Source organism: Balaenoptera musculus, chromosome 2 (assembly GCF_009873245.2).
Source record: "Balaenoptera musculus isolate JJ_BM4_2016_0621 chromosome 2, mBalMus1.pri.v3, whole genome shotgun sequence".
Taxonomy (NCBI): Eukaryota; Metazoa; Chordata; class Mammalia; order Artiodactyla; family Balaenopteridae; genus Balaenoptera; species Balaenoptera musculus.
Window position 1 is genome coordinate 8,743,493 of NC_045786.1, and position 22,760 is coordinate 8,766,252.

The window sequence follows — 22,760 nt, forward strand, 5'->3', positions numbered from 1 at the left end:
AACTTAACTCATCTGCAAAACAGGGACAGTCATAGTTATTTCATAGGGTATTGTGAGGATTCATGAGAAAAACTTGAAAATATGCAGTGTGCCCAGCACATGTAAGCATTAAAAGTGTTAATAACTTTTAGTCTTACTACTTTATAAGGCAATGCTTAGGACGATTAAGCTAACAAAGATAGGTGCTCAGGAGAATTCCCTGGCGGTCCAGTGGTTAGGACTTGGCGCTTTCTCTGCGGTGGCCCCAGGTTCAATCCCTGGTCAGGGAACTAAGATCCTGCAAGCCGCGCAGCGTGGCCAAAAAGAAAAAAATTCAAAAGATGGGTGCTCAGGAACTGGATACACCAGAAATTGAAGACAAAGAAGCTTAATAGGAGATCGTGATAGTCCCAGACTGTGAGAGCTGAAGGGAAGGGACGAATTGGAAGCACGTTACGAGGGAAACCTATCTGCTTTGGTAACTGACCAGAGGAAAGTTACCTTTGGCAGGAAAAGGAGAGGACGATAGCCAGGTTGGCAACAGCTGAGAGACTGGCAGACTTATAGAGGAGGAGCTTGCTTTGGACAGGGTAGAGATGTGAGTTCAGCCTGAGGCGATGGTGGGGAGATTTCAGCTCTACCTTTAGATATGTGACCCAAGCCAAGGGGACATATCAGGGCTGCAGGTGTGGGCTTAGTGAGTGCAGTTGAGTTCTCTAAAGTAAAGATTGTAGAAGCAGAATATCTTTGAGTATGTTTCCAGGGTTAATGCACCAGACGATTAAATTGATGCTTCCACCTTTTGGCCCAGCAGGAAACAATGCTATTCAAAATCAGAAAATCAGATCTTCTGCTGGGAGTAACAGCCGGTTTCCAAAGCATCCACACCACCTCTCTGTAGACATCTGTTTACATCTGCCTTCACATCTCATGCTTTATGGCACAGAGTTCTCTAGAGTCTTATCCTGAACTTGAATTTGTCCAACTAACTGAACAAAAACGCTTTACTGAGAAAACTGTCATCCTTCCTCAGAGGCAGTGCTCTACTTGGAGATGAATGGCCCTCCTGAGAAAGGAAAACCCAGCCTCCTTAATTTTCCTAACAGAATATTGTCTTTATTGCCCAAATAAATGTCTATTGCTTTTCAAACAATCTAGAGGTTACTTCAAGCAACAGGGTATGTTCCTCCATCTCGACTGATGTTTTGCAAAGAGAAGCCAATAAAAAAAACTCTAGCCTTGCTGGTTTTAATTAATTCATGAGAATGCTCAACACATTTCTTCCTTGGTTTTGCTGAGTTAATAACTACAATATATACTTTATGCATGCAGAATAAATTTTACCCGTGATTATGGCTCCATATGTTTAAAGGACAAAATTGCTACATAAACCTATCAGCTTACTGAGAGTTCCTAAGCCAATATTTTTTTGTATTATACTTCATATCTTTGCAATTACTTAGCTAGAAAAAAAGAACACTTACAATACTCAGTGATGACCAGTATCTTCACAAAGAGAACATAATGTTATTTCAATAATTTTTAAAATGACAAACTCTGTAAGTCAGAGTATACCAAAGAAGATGGTAAAATTATTTCTACTTTTTGCCTTTCACAGCAAAGCAGTTTTGGTACCTGTCCTTTCACTAAAACATTTGAATATTGGTCCATATACTTGATTCCTGTTACACTTAAAAGCTGCAATTAGCTGTTCTATCAGCTTTCTTCCATTAATGATTGCATAATAAATCTGATATTTCATTAAAAGCAATTCCAACTTAGCCCTTTCATTATAGGTCAAATGAAATTGTTAGTCAATTTTCACCATAATCTTGATTTTATAATTTAATGTGAACACATTTTATATGTGTTCATATTAAATAATCTTATGTATAGTTAAAAGTGTTTTTTTTTTCATTTTTAAAGAAAATAATAGACTTTATTTTTTTAGAGCAATTTTAGGATTACAGAAAAATTGTGTGGAAAGAACAGAGTTCCCATATAGCCCCTTCCGCACACACAGTTTTTTTTTTAGTAGATCTTTATTGGAGTATAATTGCTTCACGGTAATGTGTTAGTTTCTGTTGTACAACAAAGTGAATCAGCCATATGCATACATATATCCCCACATCCCCTCCCTCTTGAGCCTGCCTCCCACCCTCCTTATCCCACCCCTCTAGGTGGTCACAAAGCACCGAGCTGATCTCCCTGTGCTATGCGGCTGCTTCCCACTAGCTATCTATTTTACATTTGGTAGTGTATATATGTCCATGCCACTCTCTCACTTCGTCCCAGCTTCCCCTTCCCCCTCCCCGTGTCCTCAAGTCCATTCTCTATGTCTGCGTCTTTATTCCTGTCCTGCCACTAGGTTCATCAGTACCTTTTTTTTTTTTTAAAGATTCCATATATATGTGTTAGTATATGATATTTGTTTATCTCTTTCTGACTTACTTCACTCTGTATGACAGACTCTAGGGCCATCCACCTCACTACAAATAACTCAATTTCATTTCTTTTTATGGCTGAATAATATTCCATTGTATATGTGTGCCACATCTTCTTTATCCGTTCATCTGTCGATGGACATTTAGGTTGGTTCCACGTCCTGGCTATTGTAAATTGTGCTGCAGTGAACATTGCGGTACGTCTCTCTTTTTTTAAATTTATTTATTTTTTGGCTGTGTTGGGTCTTCGTTGCTGTGTGCGGGCTTCCTCTAGTTGCAGCAAGCGGGGGCTACTCTTTGTTGTGGAGCACAGGCTCTAGGCACGCAGGCTTCAGTAGTTGTGGCTCGTGGGCTCTAGAGCGCAGGCTCAGTAGTTGTGGCGCGTGGGCTTAGTTGCTCCGCGGCATGTGGGATCTTCCCGGACCAGAGCTCGAACCTGTGTCCCCTGCATTGGCAGGCGGATTCTTAACCACTGCGCCACCAGGGAAGCCCCACATGTCTCTTTTTGAATTATGGTTTTCTCAGGGTATATGCCCAGTAGTGGGATTGCTGGGTCATATGGTAGTTCTGTTTTTAGTTTTTTAAGGAACCTTCATACTGTTCTCCATAGTGGCTGTACCAATTTACATTCCCACCAACAGTGTAGGAGGGTTGCCTTTTTCACCACACACTTTCCAGCATTTGTTTCTAGATTTTTTGATAATGGCCATTCTGACTGGTGTGGGGTGATACCTCATTGTAGTTTTGATTTGCATTTCTCTAATAATTAGTGATGTTGAGCATCTTTTCATGTGCCCCTTGGCCATCCGTATGTTTTCTTTGGCACACACACAATTTTATTATTAACATCTTGCATTAGTATGGGACTTTTTGTTACAATTGATGAGCCAATATTGATACATTATTATTAACTAAAGTCTATAGTTTACATTAGGGTTCACTCTTTATGTTACACATTCAATAGGTTTTGACGGAGGTATCCACCATTACAGTATATTATTTAGAGTAGTTTCACTGCCCTAAAAATCTTCTGTGCTCTTACCCCTCATCCCGCCCTCCACCAAACCTCTGGCAACCACTGACCTTTTCTACTGTCTCCGTAGATTTGCTTTTTCCAGAGCATTATACAATTCAAATCATATAGTGCGTAGTCTTTTCAGATTGGATTCTTTCACTTAGCAATATGCATTTAAGGTTTCTGCATGTTTTTTTTGTGGTTTGATAGCTTATTTCTTTTTAGCACTGAATAATATTCCATCACATGGATGTACACCGTAGTTTGATTATCCATTTATCTGTTGAAGGACATCTTGGTTGCTTCCAAGTTTTGGCAGTTATGAGTAAAGCTATTATGAACATTCATGTGCAGGTTTTGTATGGATGTAAGTTTTCAATACATTTGGGTAAATTCCAAGGATTGTGTGCTTAGTTTTGCAACAAACTGCCAAACTGTCTTCCAAAGTACCATTCTGCATTTCCGTCAGCAGTGAATGAGAATTCCTGTTGTTCCACATCCTCCCAAGCACTTGGTGTTATTGTTTTGAATTGTAGCCATTCTAATAAGTGTGAGATGGTATCTTGTTGAAATTTGCAATCCCCTAATGACATACGCGGTTTAGCATCTTTTCATATGTTTATTTGCCAACTGTACATCTTTGGTGAGGTATCCATTATCTTTTGCCCTTTAAAAAATTGGGTTGTCTTCTTATTGTTGCATTTTAGGAGTTCTTTGGATATTTTGATACCAGTTCTTTCTCAGATATGTGTTTTGTAAAGATTTATTCCCAGTCTGTGGCTTGAGTTAGTTTTTGTGAAAGGTGTAAGGTCTGCAACTAGATTATTATTATTATTTTTCTTTTTGAATGTGGATGTTCAGTTTTGCCGGCACCATTTGTTGAAAATACTATCCTTTCTCCATTGAATTGCTTTTGCCCCTTTGTCAAAGACCAGTCTTTGTCAAAGACTCTCTAGGTCTATTTCTGGGCTCTCTGTTCTGTTCCATTCATGTATTTGTCTATTCTTTCACCAGTACCACACTGTCTTGATTACTGTAGTTTTATAGTAAGTCGTGAAGTTGGGTAGTGTCCACCTTCCAACTTTGTTCTTTTCCTTCAATAGTGTGTTGGCTATTCTGGGTCTTTGCTTCTCCATATAAACTTTAGAATCAGTTTGTTGATAGCCACAAAATAACTTGGGATTTTGATTGTAATTGTGTTGAATCTGTAGATCAGGTTAGGAAGAACTGATATCTTAACAATATGGAGTTTCCCTATACGTAAACATGGAATATCTCTCCATTTAGTTCTTTAATTTCTTTCATCAGACCTTATACATTTTTTATTGGATTTATAACTAAGCATTTCATTTTGGGGTGTTAATATAGATGTTATAGTGTTTTTTTAAATTTCAAGTTCCAGTTATTCATGGCACACTGATATTGGTAATCTGTGTCTTCTCTTTTCTTAGTTAACATGGGTAGAGGTTTATCAATTTTATCAATTGTTTCAAAGAACCAGCTTTTGGTTTCATTGATTTTCTCTATTGAGTTCCTGGTTTAAATTTCATTGATTTCTGGCCTCAGTTGTATTAAGTTATTTTCTCCTGTTTATTTTGCGTTTAACTTGCCATTCTTTTTCTAGTTTTTTTTTTTAAAGAAGCGTTAATTATTGATTTTAGATCTTCTTTTCTGTATATGCAGTCAATGCTACACACTTCCTGCTAAGCCCTTTCATTTCATCCCCAAATTTTCATGTTATATTTTATTTCATTTAGTTTAAAATATATTTAAATTTCTCTTGAGACTTCTTTAATCCATGTATAATTTACAAAGTATATTTAATCTCCAAGTGTTTTGAGGGTTTCCAGGTATCTTTGTGTTATTGATTTCTAGTTTAGTTCCACTGTGGTATCAGAACATACTGTGTATGATTTGTTGTTTTAAATTTCTTAAATTAACTTTAAATTTCTGTGTTTAATAGCTCAGAATGTGGTCTGTCATGATAAATGTTCTCTAAGAGCCTGAGAAGAATGTGTATTCTATCATATGTACACTATGAAGTATTCTATAAATGTCAGTTAGATCTAGTTGATTGACGCTGTTCAGTTCAACTATGTTCTTAATGATTTTTTTGCCTATTGGGTCTGTTAATCACTGATAGAGGGATTTTCAAGTCTCCAACTATACTAGTGGATTGGTATATTTTTCCTTGTAGTTTTTGCCTTATGTATTTTGATGCTGTGTTTTTAGGTACATATACAGTAGGGATTTTTATGTCCTCTTGGAGAATTGATCCCTATATCATTTTGTAATGCCCCTTTATCCCTGATAATTTTCCTTGCTTTGAAATCTTCTTTGTCTGAAATTAATATAGCTACTCTTTCTTTTGATTAGTGTTAGCATGCTGTATCTTTCTCCATCTCTTTACATTTTATCTATATGTGTCTTTATATTTAAAGTGGGTAGACAGCATATAGATGAGTCTTGCTTTTTTATCCACTCCCAAAGTTTCTGTCTTTTAATTGGTATATTGAGACCAATGATGTTTAAAGTGATTACTGATATAATTGGATTAATATCTATCATATTTGTTACTGTTTTCTGTTCACTGCCCTTGTTCTTTGTTTCTTCTATTGTCTTTCATTCTATTTCTGACTTTCCTGGTTTTAATGGAGCATTTTATGTTACTGCATTTTCTCACTTCTCTTAGCATATCAATTATACTTTTTTAAACTTTTTTTTGGGGGGTAGGGGTGGTGTTGCCCTAGAGTTTGCAATATACATCGACTACTAATCCAAGTTCACTTTCAAAGAATACTATATCACTTCATGGGTAGGGAAAATACCTTCTAACAGAGTATCCCCAATTCTTCCCTCACATCCCTTATAACATTGTTGTCATTTATTTCATTTATCCATTAGCTATAATCACCAAATACATGTGGCTATTGTTACTTTGAACAAACTGTTTTCTATTTTGGAATTCCCCGGCAGTCCAGTAGTTAGGACTTCATGCTTTCACTGTCAGGGCCTGGGTTCGATCCCTGGTTGGGGGACTAAGATCCCACAAGCCGTGCAGCACAGCCAAAAAAAACCCAAAAAACAAAAAACGACAAAACCTGTTATCTGTTCATTAAGAATAAGAAAAATAAAAGACTTTATCTTCATGTATTCTTTCTCTAATGCTTTTCTTTTCTTTTTATAGATCTGAGTTTTTGACCTTCTCTGAAGAGCTTTTACATTTCTGGCAAGGCAGGTCTACTGGCAACAAATTCTATCAACTTTTGTTTGTCTAAGAAAGTCTACTGCTCCTTCACTTTTGAAGAATAATTTCCATGGACACAGAATTATAGGTTGGTGGTTCTTCTCTCTCAACTTTCTTCTTGCTTGCATGGTTTCTGTAGAGAGGTCTGATGTATTTCTTATCCTTGCTCATCTACAGGTAAGTTATTTTTCCCTTTTGGCTTCTTTCAAAAAATTTTTTTTGTTTTTGATTTTCTGCTTTTTGCCCATGATATACTTAGGTGAAGACTTTTTTGGCATTTATCCTGTGTGGTGTTCTCTGAGTTTCCTGGATCTGTGGTTTGTAGCTGTCATTAATTTTTGAAAATTCTCAGCCATTATTACTTCAAACATTCCTCTGTCCCCTTCTCTCCTTCTGGTATTCTCTTTGCACACTTTCTGTAACTGCCTCACAGTTCTTGGATATTCTGTTCTTCTTCATTCTTTTTTTAAAATTGCTTTTCAGTTTTGGAGGTTTCTCATGACATTTCTTCAGGCGCACTGATTCTTTTCTCAGCCATGGTCTTTCTACTCATGATCTCATCATAGGCATTCTTTATTTCTGTTACAGGCTTTTTGATTTCTAGTATTTCCTTTTGACTTTTTCTTAGAGTTTCCATCTCTCTGCTTACATTACCCCTCTGTTCCTGCATATTGTCACTTTTTCCATTAGAGCTCTTAGGATGTTAATCACGGTTGTTTCAAATTCCCAGTCTTATATCCATTATGTCTGAGTCTGGTTATGATGCTTTCTTTATCTTTAAAAACTGTTTTTTGGTCTTTCAGTATGCCTTATAATGTTTTGTTGAAAACTGAACATGATGTACTAGGTAAAAGGAACTGACGTAAATAGGCCTTTGGTGTGGGGTTTTTTGTTTATCTGGCTAGGAGTTGGAGCGTGATTAGTGTTTGCTGCAGCTGTGTCATATGCTAAGATTTCCTCTGGTGCCCTTGTTTTTGTCTCCACTGTTGTCTCTGGGTTTCCCTATAGACTTCTTCTTAGAGAAATTCTAGGGCATGCAGTTCTTTCCGTTGTAATCCCTTGTTATTATACAGAAGCCCTGTTGATGTGGTGGTGAGGGGTAGCGGGGAGGGGAAGCATTCTATAGGTCTATGGTTAGTCCTTTCGTGAGCTTGTGCCTCCGGGCTGTGACCTTTACAGGTTTTTTCCCTCCTCCTTAGGTGCTAAGAATAAGGGGGCAGAAGTTGGGTATATCTGTTCCCCCAGGTTGGTCAGGCTCTGATAATATCCCAGCAAGTTAGGCTCTGGTAAAAAAGTTTCCCTGAGGGCAGCCTTCTTAAGAAGAACAGAATGCTCTGGTGTATTTCAAAATGTCTACTCCCGCCTGCCCCCCGGCCCCCGCTGGAATTATGCGGGAGTTTTTTCTAATCTTTACTGTGGGAATCTGGTAGGACTTGTGGAGGTAAAACTCATGAAAGTGCAGGGTTCCCCCTAAGACTGGGCTCCCCCTGGAGTTTTTAACTCTCAAGCTCGTCCACACTGAGACTTTCGCAATCCTTCAATTACAGTTTACATTTTCCTACTCAGGTACTGGCTCCTGTGGTTTCTGCTCCTGAGACCCTGGTCTGGTAATCAGCGACTCTCTGTATCTCCCTGTCTGTCTCTCCAGTTTGGGGGCAGAGGTTTACCCTGTGACGTCAGTTGTCTGAAAGATTTAAAAGAGTTGACGATTTTAAGTTTGTTCGGCTTTTTTCTTATTATAAGGATAGGAGTGATGACATCCAAGCTCCTTACGTGCCAGACCAGATCAAAATTATTTTTAAACATAATATTTAAAGACTTAATTGTGTAAAATTATCAGCTGTAAAAGTTTCTTTTGCTCACTCATATTTCTTCACATTTCCCATCTTTCTGTTGTTCCCATTAGCCACACAAGAATACAGCATGGCTGGCCCTAGTAGAGGGGCCTAAATTCTGATGAGGTGTAGTTGACTGGTAACATGGAACAAGGCCTTTGAAGACTAAATTAACTGGATAAGACATGCACAGACTTTACAAGTTGTTTACCAAACTGTTTGATTCCCCCAAAACAATAGCCTTAATTTAAATTGACCATATGAACTTGCCTTCATCTACAGTCCTTCTAATTAGCAAGGAAACAATTTGATCACAGGCTTAATAAGCACATTCACACTGTTATTTCACATTGGGGTCAGGTTAATATTTTTACTTGAACAAAGTAAAAGGATATTCCCAATAACGTAAGTGTAGAACCATTTGGTTTGCTTTTTTATTTAGGATACTGTAGAAATCTATCTTCTCCAATATAAGATAGTAAGGGAAAAAAATTTAAACTAGAAACTATAAACAAGAAATTAAAAGTAAAATTTTCATAGTTATTTTAGAAATGTCTTTAACAAACCCCCTGGGGTGAGGGGGAGATCTAAATTACTGTTGAATTTGTGCAGTGTGTTCTCCTGGCATGAAGCTGTAATTAACTGTTTTGATTCCTGTTTTAAAATATATATATACCTATACACATATGCACACACAAGTCAGGTTTGTCTAGGAGAGATTCTTATGACAAAGTCAAACAGAGGAGATTTAAAATTTTTCTCTTAAATATTTTAGGATATAGATACATAAGGACATTGCTAACTTTTATGGCTGGTAAACTGTAGGTTTACAAAATATGGCAAATCCCTATCTTTTCACCTCCTTAGAAAGAACAGTTTCTAATTCAAACACCACTTACTGGTATCTAGTAAAGGGATTTGCTCATATTCATGGAATTAACAAAATGGTTCTGAATAAATATTAAGCTTATATGAAGCTGAATACAGAAAACACATCCTATGAAATCAGCTAGTCATATATGAACAATGTGAAGGATTCATAAGCAAAATTTTATTTTGCAATAACTATTTTTGTGATTATGAATATAGAGCCTGATCCAGGAAGAAAATTAATAGATAGCTATTCTTTTTAGAAATTAATACACTATTTACTGTATAGTTGATAAACATATACCTGCAGCACAACAAAAGAAAAAGAAAACTTTACACTGGATGATTACATGAAATCCAGTGAACCTAATGTATCCGCTTCATGTAGGTCAGTATTTTTTCACTTGTCCTGATGATCAAGTAAAAGGTCACAGGGCTCATCTGAAAAGAGCCACATCATAACTTTGGTGCTGTGGCTGAAATAAAACTGTAAGATATACACATATACACAACCCCAGATAGATCTGTCTTAAATGAATAAAGAAAAATAACAATGTAATTTATTTAAAAATACTTCAGAGACACTTTTCTTGATTAAATCTGTGACCACTTCATTTTTCCTGCCTCCTTAGAAAGTTCTTAATCAGTGAGGCTTCTTCCATCTTATTACCACGTTTACTCTATCCACGACGTCACACACTCATAACCCGCATGGACAGTTCAGTGCTCACATCAACTGAATATTAAAAAAAAAACAAACCTCTTATCAGAAGAGTGGTACGTTAAGGATTCTATTTTGCGAGTTTATGGGAATGCACCAAAAAATATCCTTTTTAGAAGATAATGGTTTTCTTTCTCCTAAAATAATGAGCCAAAATATTTGAGTGAAACAAATGACACAAAAGTACAACTCTTGGAGGAAAAAATCTGACATTTACCAACAGTTTGGGGGAGGTGAAAGGTCAACACTTAAATGATGCAGTCCGTAACGTGAATCAGTAGTGTATCTATGTCGGGCAGAACTTCTCCACATTTGGGGCAAGAATGAACTGGAATATTCTGTTGTTCCTGCTGCATCCAGTTTCTATCCTCAGCTCCTGGGAATAAGCATTAAATGAAATGTTAATCCATTCTTTCCATGCTGCAAGCAGTTTTTAAAAACAGATGGTGAATTTTAATTTTAACATCAGTTAAACTTGGTAATCAATACCTCGTGGGAAATGAATACAGGGTTTTTTTTGGTCTTTAACTGAAGTAATCGACACACATAGAAAAAAATCTCCAAAAGTAATACCTGCTTCCCCATCATATTAGGATTTAGGCTCTATTCCAGGTTCCAGGTATGTGAAAATACATGGTTTCGGTTTTAGGTACAGGATGATACATGTTCTAGTAAAAACTAGAATATCTGAGAGAGGAAAAGAGATAGATGAGGGTGTAAGCTAAGGAGAAGCGGAGAACTTGGACAGTGAGCAGAGCACAGAGAGGGATCCTGGAATAGCAGGTACCTTCTCAGAAGCAGAGACAACAATTACGGCCGTTCAGGAGATGCTTCTGAGCACGTGGGAGACGGGAGAGAGGGATACAGACATGGTGGGGACATCAGGCAAGAAAAAGAGACAGTGGCAGGACGTGAGGGGAGCACTGAGGCTGTGTCAGACACAAGGTGCTTTTGTGGGGGAGGGCAGAGAAGGGCGCCTGGCTCAGACTGCTCGGTGCAGACAGGCCCCCTGATGAGACCAGCTCCACTTGAGAGGAGTCTTAAGAATGAACAAGAGTTATCCAGGCAAAGGAAGTGAGGAGAAGGAATTGAAGAATCAGTCCTATTGTTTCCCCCAATTCTGGAGTTGGACTGAGGTTCAAGTCTTAAAGCAAAGAATGCTCTGAAGAAGTCATGGCTCTCGGCAGGTCCCCTGTGTGTAAACCGTGCTCAGTACAGGAAATGTTTTCTAGCTCCCAGAGCACCTCGTTGATCTGATCTTTCTGCACCGATGCAAAGCATTTTAGTTTTTCAGCGTCTCCACCCAGGTCTCTAGATTTTTATTCAGCCCCCAAAATGTTTGTTTTTGTGGATGATAGTGGAGGTAACTTTTTTTTTTTAATTAATTAATTAATTTATTTTTGGCTGCGTTGGGTCTTCGTTGCTGCACGCGGGCTTTCCCTAGTTGCAGCGAGCGGGGGCTACTCTTCGTTGTGGTGCGTGGGCTTCTCATTGCAGTGGCTTCTCTTGTTGCGGAGCACAGGCTCTAGGCGCCACAGGCTTCAGTAGTTGTGGCACGTGGGCTCAGGAGTTGTGACTCGCGGGCCCTAGAGTGCAGGCTCAGTAGCTGTGGTGCACGGGCTTAGTTGCTCTGCGGCATGTGGGATCTTCCCGGACCAGGGCTTGAACCCGTGTCCCCTGCACTGGCAGGCAGATTCTTAACCACTGCACCACCAGGGAAGCCCGAGGTAACATTTAATATGGTTATTTGCTTCTGAGCATATTATTTGAATTCACTCACATGGGAGACTGTTACGGATAGTTTGTGTTAAGCAAACTTTAGAAGCACCCTTGAATAGAAATACTGATCACAAGGCATGATTTCTGAAGCAGGGAGCTTTCTAACAGTCTCATTGTTTTAGATCAGGGGTCAGTAACTTTCTGTAAAGGGCCAGACAGTAAATATTTTAGGCTTTACAGGTCATAAATTTCGGTCATAACTACTCAAGTCTGCCACTGTAGCATGAAAGTAGCCAGACAATATGTCAATAAGAGGGCACGACTATGCTGCAATAAAACTTTACTTATGCAAACATGTGACAGGCCAGACTTGGCCTGTGGGCTGCAGTTTACCGAACCCTGCTCTAGATGACAATCTGCCACTTATCAGGGACTGTTAATTCGTCCCTTTAAACTTTATTGCATCCGTCTGTGCCTTTATTTTTGTCCTGGTCTAGGTTTCAAGATGCAGACTGGGGCTGTTTTATCAGTCAGCTAATGGGTTCCCTCTACCTCCTGGCTCTTCACTATAAAATAAGCTTAGTCAGTTTTCATTATTAACACATCACACTCATTTCTGCCTTTGCCCTTTTATTCTCATACAGAAGTTATGTAAATCCTGGCTTCCAGGTCAAGCTTAAAGTCACATCTTTCCAAGGCCTTTCTCAACCCCCCTGGCCCTTAGGGGTTATCCTTTCCTCTTATCTCCAGCACTGTTATTTCTATTCCTTACTTGTTATCTTGTATTATGAATTCATCTTTTTATGTGCACATCCTGTCTCTCCAACTAAACCATAGGCCTTCACGGATCTGACCATGCCTTATGCCCGTTTGTTCCCTCGTGTTCAGTCAAGCGCCCAGACCAGAGTAGACACTTGGACGGCTGCAGACGGCAGAGGACAACCATGATGAAATATATTGAGAGGAGCTATTGTTTAAGGCAGCTTTGTTAGGAAACAAACAAAAAATCTTAAGACAATCTCTGTTTGGAATATTGTTTTTTATAAGACAAAAAAGCTTATTAGGATAATTATGAATACATTTGCACTCTGTGGCAATTTTTAGATTATAAGTCAAAGAGTGTTTGACCAGTTTTTTTTTTTTTTTAAGTGTAAATAGATATTTGCCTTATATAGCTATGAGGAAGGGAAATCTTCCCCTAAGAAATCCAGGTGCAAGAGATTGTCCTTTTTTTGAACCAAAACAATCTTGGAGGCACTTCTAGGTATGGGGTATATGGATGTTCCTAGGATATTTAAATTCACGTTAGAGAACAGGCCTGGTGGTGCTCACGTGGGTAGATGCAACCTTCAGAGGACACAGCGTTACCTGCTGATGCTAAACGTGCCTGAGGCTACTATTTATGTCAGCCCCTGTGCTGCTTCTGCACAGGCCCCATGAATACTGTGTGTGTTTCTTTTTTTTTTGGAATTTTTTTTCTATGTGTATTTTTAACCTGAATTACTACCTCTAATATTTACTTTAACCTAATTTTTCCTGTAAAAGAACTCTGGCGGGGGGCATCGGTGGAGTTAGGAGGTAAAAGAGGTACTCAGAAATTTCCCTAGGATTTAATAGTTAACTATACATACTAATATTGCTTCCTTGCTGTTGATAACACTGTGATAGTTCCATTTCAATAGTCTGTTGGTATGTGGAAGGGACTTAGACTCAGCCAGCATTTAAAAAAAGTTAAAGAACCAGTTATGTGAAATTTGGATAACATCTCTCTCTCGCTCTCTCTCTTTTTTTATTTTGGATAACATCTAACACCCTGATTCTTCTTAGTGGCATTGCTATTAACTTTTCATCTAGCTATGTCAGTCTTTGATCCTGAGAATTTTATGTTTTTTCACATCTAGGCTCAAGGAAAATACTTCCCTTTCAGTGATGTAATTTACTGTAAATGACAGAACATTATTACTAGAGTATTAAAACCACGTAATAAACAAAGCACCATACTTTGAATAAGTGTCATGATCAATTTCATGATCAATTTAACTCAGGGAATTAAAATCTGGATGTAGGACATAATTAGTGCCAGTCTGTTACATGCAGTACCATGTAGTGGTGAAGAGTCAGATAACCTTGGGTTCCATGTCCAGTTCTGCCCCTAACAAGCCTCGTGATCCTGGGTTATTTAACCTTGTCTTCTGGAAGATGGTGATAGTATATACCCCGTGGAAGTTTTGAGGATCACATGAAATAATATGTATGAAGGGGTCAGCACAGCACCCACGCATAGTAAACTCTCAATAAATGGGAACATTACTATGTGCAAAACAGGAAGCAGGTGAGCATATAAGCTCCAAGGGAGCTTATTTATTAGAGTACTTAAATGCATATTTAGAACACATAAATAACGGGGTAAGAGTTCACTGGAAAGAGACTGTAGGAAGAGAGATATGAATGAGGGAAGGGCATCTACGTGAAGGATACCGCATAAGCAAGTATATGTAGCTATATAAGCTTAGGATAAGCTCAAGGAACAGGAAGTGATTCCATTGGCTAATATCTATAGGGGAACAGAGTGAGAGAAGGCTCAAAAGTTTGGCTGTGCCAGGCCTTAACTGCTAGTGTGAAGAGTCTGGTCTGGATTCAGTAGAGAGTAGATGGAGTTTGAGGTACTGTGGAAATAAGACTGATAGGTGCTATATTTTTGGTAGCTTGATTTGGAATCCATTGTATAGAATGTAGTGGAATTTTTCTTCAAGCATCTTCTTCATAGGATAGCTAACCCCGGGAGCCCTGACAACCTAGAATCCCACGTGACTCACCTCTTTGAACGAGATAAGCCTGCTGGTCAGCGTCACTTGCTCTCGCCCCATGACGGCTCTGCATTTCCATCAGGGACTGCCTGCTGGGATGAAAAGCAGCACTATATGTGAAACCCTGAAATATGACAACATTAAGCAGGCATTCAACAGAAGTATGAGGAAAAAAAGACCTAAACTACAAAGCCAAGGTTCATAGAAACCAGAACTTAAGAGTAATTTGAGTTTTAAATATTACTGGCACTAGGACACAACGTAGTAAAAGTAAAGAAGATTTTTAAAAATCAGGAAACAAACAAAATGTCGATTGATAGGGGACTAGATTAGAAAAAAGTGGCATATTTCTAAAACAAGACACAACAGAGCAATTAAACAGAAGGAAGTAAATCTACATATATATATATATATACACACACACAGAGTTCAAAATTAGTTATGTAAACCAAGTTGCAGAATAATACCTATAGTGACCATTTTGTAACCCAGGCACCTTGTTTTAAGAAATTAATATTACCTTGTTTTAAGATATTATATAGATGTGTATTCATGCAAAAGTACAAAACAGCTGGGGATGCTATCCCACCAGTTCCAGGCAGTGTGGGGAAGGGAGAGAGGACTGTAATGGCGGGGGGTGTGGGGAGAAGACTGCAACTTCATCTACAACTCCTTTTTCTTTTAATAAAAATATACTTGAAGCAACTAAAACAAATATTAGTAACTGTCAATTCTGGATGGATACATATTGGTGTGTATTATTTTATTCTCCGTATTTTTCTATTTCTATTCCTCAATAATTCAGTTTTTTCTCAAAATGAAAATTTTAAAGATAGAAGTAATTTTAGCTGTATTTTCTTTTAAAACATTACAGAATTATTTAAAGTGTTAGGAATATTTCATCCATGACAATGGCAGGATATGACTTCGGAACACATAATGTCACGTTTTTACAATTTATCTAAAAGAACTCAATCAGGTTCCCACAAGATGCTGCCAGGCCTTGCAGGGCAAACTAAGTGTTACGGACACCGTCACGCAAAATGTGCTCAGAGCGATTCTTATAGCTCAAATTAGGAAACACTGTGGGTCACCTCTCCCACAGACCGGGTGATATGTGCTCTAAGTCTTCCCCTCATTTACCCGCCTCCATCTTCAAAAGCATTATTGTCTCTCAGCAAAATTGCCAGCTGCAATGCCAGTTGCTCCTTTTCTTCATGAATCTTCTCTCTTGCTGCTCTTTCAGCATGAAAGTCAGAACAATAAACCTCCATCTGTTAGAGGAAAAAAAGAGACAGAAGTTACCACCTAGACAAATGTGGATTCTCTACAGCTCACCGGCTGATAAGGTGAAGAGGTAGTGCTGCATCCTGTGACACGTCTTGCAAATAACAGGCACATGTTCCTCCTAGAAACCAGTGTAATCACCATGACTTTCCAACTACCTTCAGATAGAAGACACAAGTTACACGTGTGTGTGTGTGCTTTAAACTATCAGAGCCCAGCAATTACACAGATATAGGTAGTTTAAATACTGCGTGTACCATTAGTTCAGTAAAATTCTCTGGTCTCTTTTTTAAAAATAATATTCAGCACTAGCTTAATATAGTAAATGGTTTATTTACCCTGTCAGGTATATTTATGAAGGCTGGCCTTAAGCTAAATTTAAAATAACACAATAGAGACTTCACTGGTGGCGCAAGTGGTTAAGAATCCGCCTGCCAATGCAGGGGACACGGGTTCAAGCCCTGGTCCGGGAAGATCCCCACATGCCACGGAGCAACTAAGCCCGTGCATCACAACTGCTGACCCTGTGCTCTAGAGCCCCGCGAGCCACAACTACTGAGCCCGTGTGCCACAACTACTGAAGCCCCACGTGCCTAGAGCCTGTGCTCCACAAGAGAAACCACCACAATGAGAAGCCCACTCACCGCAACTAGAGAAAGCCCACACGCAAGCAACGAAGACCCACACAGCCAAAAATTAAATTAATTAATTAATTTTAAAAAAACAACAATAAATAGATGCTATTTATTGAATTCCAAACATCTGCAGGGTCCTATGTTTGGTGCCCTTATTGACCATTTTATTTCCTCCTTATCCAAAATCCTGGGAAGGCAGAATTGCTATGCTCATCTTACATTTAAAAATTTAATAGCTCTTAATCTTGGGGAAATTAGTTAAGTGCTCAAACGAGCATTTGAACCCAGACTGAAGCCCATGTACCATGGACGCTTCCATATACCATACTACTTTCCACAGTGGTAGCCAGCCTCCAAGGTGGCGCCAGTGATCCTTACCTCTTGGTAATCATACCCTCATGTGGTCCCCTCCCACAATGAATGGGCCAACCTGTGTAACCACTAGGATGTTACAGAAGTAATGGTGTGTGGCTTCTGAAACTAGGTCATAAAAGACACCATGGCTTCTGCCTTGTTCTCTTATGGATCACTTGCTCTGGGGGAAGCTAGTTGCCATGTCATGAGGGTATTCAAGCAGCCCTCTGGAGTGGCACACATGGTCAGGAACTGAGGCCTCCCGTCCATAGCCATGAGAATGAGCCATCTTGGAAATAGATCTTTCAGTCCATCCTGAGTGCAGCCTCATGAGAGACCCTGAGTCAGAATCACCCTGCTAAGCTGCTCTTGGATTCCTGATCCATAGCAACTGTGTGAGATAACAAATGCTTGTTGTTTTAGCTGCTACGTTTGGAGAATAATTTGTTACCTATAAAAAAGTAAATATGCCATAATATGTAACTTCTTCACTGTTACAAAAATTATAAAGTAAAAATGAATGCCTTAATAGTGAATTGAGCATTATTTTAATACCAGTTTTTAACTTCCTATATTTAAAATTGGGTTTTTCATTTCAAATTTAGTGGTTCTCGGATACAGATTTTTATCCATTACTTTAAAAAGTAAAATTAATAAAAATTTAAATATTCTAATCACACTTTAGTTACCAAAAAACGTATGAAATAAAGAGATCATTTTAAGGGACTTCCTGCCATTTGTGAGTGATCCAACATTTTATGGTTATCATTGATAGATTATGGGCTTTTTTTGAGTCAGACCTAAATCTGAGTTAGAGTCTCACCTCCATCACTTATGAGCTTTGAGCCAGTAAGAACTGGGCCTTTGTTTTGTCCATTCCTATATCCCTGGCAGTGAGAACAGTGTCTGACATAAAGTGCTCAAAAAAGAGTTGTTGAATGAATGAACAAGAGTATCCATCAAAACAAAACAAATGTCTCTGTACAGAACATGGCAAAAGTACATGACTACAGTTATCATGCACAAACAAAGGAAATGCCTTAAAGAGCTCAGGTTGAAATTCTATTCCTGTCGAAATAAAACTAAAACCATAAATTCAGTCAACCACTTCCATATTTCACTGGGCCAGCCACTCTGGGCAGCTGGTACTGAATATGTATATAGGGAATAATAAACTTCTGGCATTGTTACACTACAAATAATCTGTTTATCTTCTTTAGATTGGCAAACATTTAAAAGAGTGATGCAAGGATGTGGGGAAATAGGAGCTCTCATCTACTTTTGGTGAGAGAATAATTTTCATTATGCATTTTTGGAAGACAACTTGGTAATACTTATTTAACTTAAAAACAGGCATACCCAATGACCCAACCATTCCACTTCTGTATCTTACTAGAGATTCCACAAGTGCACAAAGACATAGATACAAGAATGTTCAGTTCAGCATTGTTGATAATAGCAAAAATATTGGTACAGCCTACAGGTCCATTAATAGAGGACTGGTTAAATCTGTCATGGCAATGTACACTTTGGACACCATACAACTGTTAAAAAAAAGTACGTATGGCTGTGAGTAATAACATGGAGAGATATCTAAGATATATCATGAATGAAAAAGTAGTACAAAATGTATGGCATGATCCCACTTTTAATTAAGCAAACAAACAAAATAGAAACAAACAAAAAAAGGTTTCCCCCCACTTTTTTGGTGATTTTACATCTCAGGCAGGATGTGTGTTCACTAATAAAACTCTCCTCTAAGGACTCCACCCACCAGTATGAAAAGTGGGCCAAAACAGTCACAACCAGCCAATTGTACACAAATTCTTCCAGAGAACAGTGAAAGAAGAAATGTGCCCCAACTTGTTTTTATGAGGCCAGTAAAACCCTGAAATCCAAACCCAACAAGGACATGAGCAGAAGGAAAATTCTAGGCCAATCTTACTCAAGAATATAGATACAAAAATCCTAAGCAAAATATGAGCAAACCAAATCCAACAATATATACAGAGGATAATTCAAGAAAGGCAAAGTTTAATATTTTAAAAATCAATGTGATTTACCACATTAACAAATTAAAGGAAAAAGGCTTATAATTATCTAATTATATCATTATATGAAGAAAAAACATTTCCTAAATAAAATTCAATATCCACTCAAACATTTTTGGCAAACAAGGAAGAGAAGGGAATTTTCTTAATCTAATAAGTGATATCCATGAAAAGCCTATAGCAAACACCACACACTCAACAGTGAAATGCTGAAAACACTGCCACTGAGACTGAGAGCAAGGCAAGGCTGCCTGCTCTCTCCACTGTTACACAGCATTGCACTGGGGTCCCAGCCAGTGCAATAAGGCAAGAAAAAGAAAGAAAAAAAATATAATGAACTGGAAAGGAAAAAAAAAAAACTGTCATTATTCAACGGATCTTAGTGTACCAAGTCCAAAGGAATATTCAGAAATATTATTAGAATTCAAATGTGAGTTGAGTAAGTTTACTGCATGGAAAGTCAATATTAGAAATCAATTGTATTTCTATATAGCAGCAACCATTAGAAAATGAAGTTTTAAAAAAGATGCTATTTATAAAAGTATGATAAAAATAGAAAATATCAAGCGAATTCTGAAATTTATAAGAAAAGGAAAACCTAAGGTCCTCTTGAAGAATCTCAATGAGGTAGGAAGACTTTTTCTACCAGATATCAAAGCATTTGATTCTTTATAATAAGACAGTATGGTACCAGAGCAAGGATGTACAAATAGCCCAATGGAACAGTATAGAATCCAGAAATAGACCCGTGGGTATCTGGACACAATATGTGACAAAGAGGGCAGCAGAGTCCTTAAGAAAAGATGACCTTTTAAATAAATGGCGCCAAATGAACAGGATATTCATGCAGAAAAAAATATGAATCTTTACCCTTACCTCACTCCATATAGAAAAGCTAATTCCAGATGGTTTTTAGATCTTAATGTAAAAGGCAAAACCATAAAACTTTTAGAAGACAACATAGGAGAATATGTTCATGGCCCTGAGATAGTGAAAGTTTTAAAAACAGGACACAAAAAGTACTATAATCATAAATAAAAAGACTCATAAACTGGACTGCATTAAAATTAAGAATTTTTGTTCAACAGACACCTTCATGAGAGTGGAAAGGCAAATCACAGAGTGAAGAAATCTGCAAAAAGTATAACTGGTAAGGGCTTGTATGTGGAATATATAAAGAACTCCTATAAATTTAAGAAAAAGCCAGAAAACCAGAAGAAAATTGGGCAAAGACCTGATCAGGCTCTTCACAAAAGGGGATGCTTACAAGGCCAGTAAACATCTGAAAAAGTACTCACTCTCATACCATCAGGGAAATGCAAATTTAATGAGACACCATTATAAACCCACTAGAATGGTTAAAAATTCTGATAATACAAGTATGGGTAAGGAAATAGAGCAATAGGAGCTCTCTGTTGGTGGGAGTGAAAACTGGTCCACTTTGGAAACCTCTTTGGCATAATCTATTAAAGCTGAGTAACAAGCATACTCTATGAACAAGCAGTTCTACTCCTAGGTGTGTACCCAACAGAAATGAATGCACAGGTGAACAAAGAGACACGCATAAGAATGACAGAGCAACATTAAACACAAAGCCCCAAGCTGGAAATAATCCAGCTGTCTATAAACTGTAGAATGGATAAATTCAGTGAGTAATACACTTAAAAGTGTGGTGCACTTTCCACCTGTGATATACTTCGGTAAAAAGGTTTTTAAAAATATACTGGTGGAAACAGTATAAAATCAAAAAATATATTTTAAGCACTATCACTTTCCTGTTAGAGAATATAATCGGGGTTGGCCTGCCTCGGCTCACACTTGGGAACGAAGCCTACCTGAGCCCTGAGAACAGCCATGGTTTCCAGGTCCTTCTCCTGCTTGGCGACGGTCTGCTTCATCTCATCCATCTGGAGCTGCTTGGAAGCCAGGGCTTTCTCTGCCAGTTCCAGCTTTCCATTCAGTTCCTGCAGCACTACCTTATCCACTTTTTCCGACTGAAAAAGACAAACTTATTCTAGACATGGTTTTGAAATAATTCAACCTACTTTAGTAAAATATTAGATGAAGGTTTATTTTTTAAAAAATGACTGGCTCTAAACTATTCTGTTAATCAGCAGTGATAATTTATTCAGCAACTTTCATGCACTTAATTTACAGCTTGAAGATAATAATTTCCTAATTTAAAATAATGATTTATAAAAAGAAAACACTAAAATAAGGGAGTTAATAACAAACCCTATCTCAGGGTGGGTGTAACTTGCTGATACTCCTATTCTTCCACTCACATTACTCTTACTTTATGAAGTCAGTGGAATGTTTAAATTAAAAATTTACTAGGTCCTAGAGAGGAAAAATATTCTAGTAAAGTAAATGAAAAACAGAAAGTATACTTCTAAGAATATAAACTCCAAGTCCCCTCTAATCAAAGCTCCCGTGGTCTTTATTATTCCAGCTTTATTGAGGTAAAACTGCCAAATAAAATTGTAAAATATTTAAAGTGTACAACGTGATGATTTGATATACATATACATTGTGAAAGGATTCCCACCATTGGGTTAATTAATACATCTATCACCTGACATCTCTATCCATGGTGTTTAAACTATCACACCATTCTGAGGGCATTATTACTATTACTTTTACAATAATTTAAGATGCAGCCGGATAAGTCCAGGGCCTCAAGTTCACTGACAGCAGGCAAGCAAGCCTTGTGATAGCTCCAGGCAGCAGTCTCACTATACAGTCATTACTCATGTAGGAGCCCAGGTCAGCTCTCCTACAAACCCATCCACTGTTAGAAATGCTAAAAGCTTAGCCACGGAGCAAGTAAGCCCATGCGCCACAACTACTGAGCCTGTACTCTAGAGGCCCGTGCTCTAGAACCCATGAGCCCACACTACTGAGCCTGTGTGCCACAGCTACTGAAGCCTGCGTGCTTAGAGCCTGTGCTCCGCAACAAGAGAAGCCACTGCAATGAGAAGCTCGTGCACGGCAACGAAGAGTAGCCCCCGCTCACCGCAACTAGAGAAAGCCCGCGCACAGCAACAAAGACCCAATGCAGCCAAAAATAAATAATAAATAAGTAAATAAATTTATAAAAAAAAAATGCTAAAACCGTACTCCGACCGTAGGACATGCACATCACCTCTGTACACAAGGCACATTATACGTGTGTGGAACATCAGGAGTTATAAAATGTTATAAACACTTAGACACAAGAAATCAATTATAAATGGAAAAACAACCCTTGAAACCAGACTTAGTTAAGGATTAACGCAACTACTTTAGATATTTACATAAAATGTTAAATGGCTATGAAAGTAATTTTTTTTCTATAAGTACCTCTCTTCTTTTTAGTTCCTCAGTTGTTTTCAGTGCATTATTGTATTCTTGAAGAAGCCTGTTGTGTGTCAACTGTAGAGTGGCTAATTTGGACCTATTTAAAAAGAAATCTTAAAATGGAATCTTTGGAAAAATATCATAGAAGCTTAGTCTTACCTCCCAACCCTCTTCTGAACACTCAGGTGACAAAATCTTCCCTCCCACCCTTATCATCCCACCACCTACTAGCATGTTCTTACTTGCAAAGAAAACAATTCCCCCCTCCCCAATCAAGACAGATTACAAATAATTTTCATAATTGTTATTATAAAACTTAACTTTCATCTCCTCAGAAAAGTCTACTAGTACGCCTTCAAATAAATAAAAGAGAAAAAATTTTTAATTTATTCTTAAATCCTGATTCCTATCTGCATAAAAGAGCTATTCTATCTTCTTTTAGCAAGTAGCCATTCAG

General features: G+C 38.0%; 1 protein-coding gene across 4 annotated transcripts in view; it reads right to left on the reverse strand.

The window, feature by feature from the left end:
* Positions 1–9,549: 9,549 nt before the first annotated feature.
* OPTN (optineurin) overlaps positions 9,550–22,760 on the reverse strand; it is a 41,578-nt gene continuing 28,367 nt past the window's right edge. For 2 of the 4 annotated variants that reach the window (XM_036843314.1, XM_036843312.1), the window contains exons 10-14: positions 22,307–22,400; positions 20,800–20,958; positions 15,781–15,911; positions 14,647–14,726; positions 9,550–10,487 (exon numbers count right to left, since the gene is read on the reverse strand). In XM_036843314.1, coding sequence (XP_036699209.1) covers positions 10,360–10,487; positions 14,647–14,726; positions 15,781–15,911; positions 20,800–20,958; positions 22,307–22,400 — 592 coding nt within the window. In that variant the 3' untranslated portion in view covers positions 9,550–10,359. Of the gene's footprint in view, positions 10,488–14,646; positions 14,730–15,780; positions 15,912–20,799; positions 20,959–22,306; positions 22,401–22,760 lie in introns of all 4 variants that reach the window. The other 2 variants (XM_036843313.1, XM_036843311.1) reach the window with 1 other exon arrangement.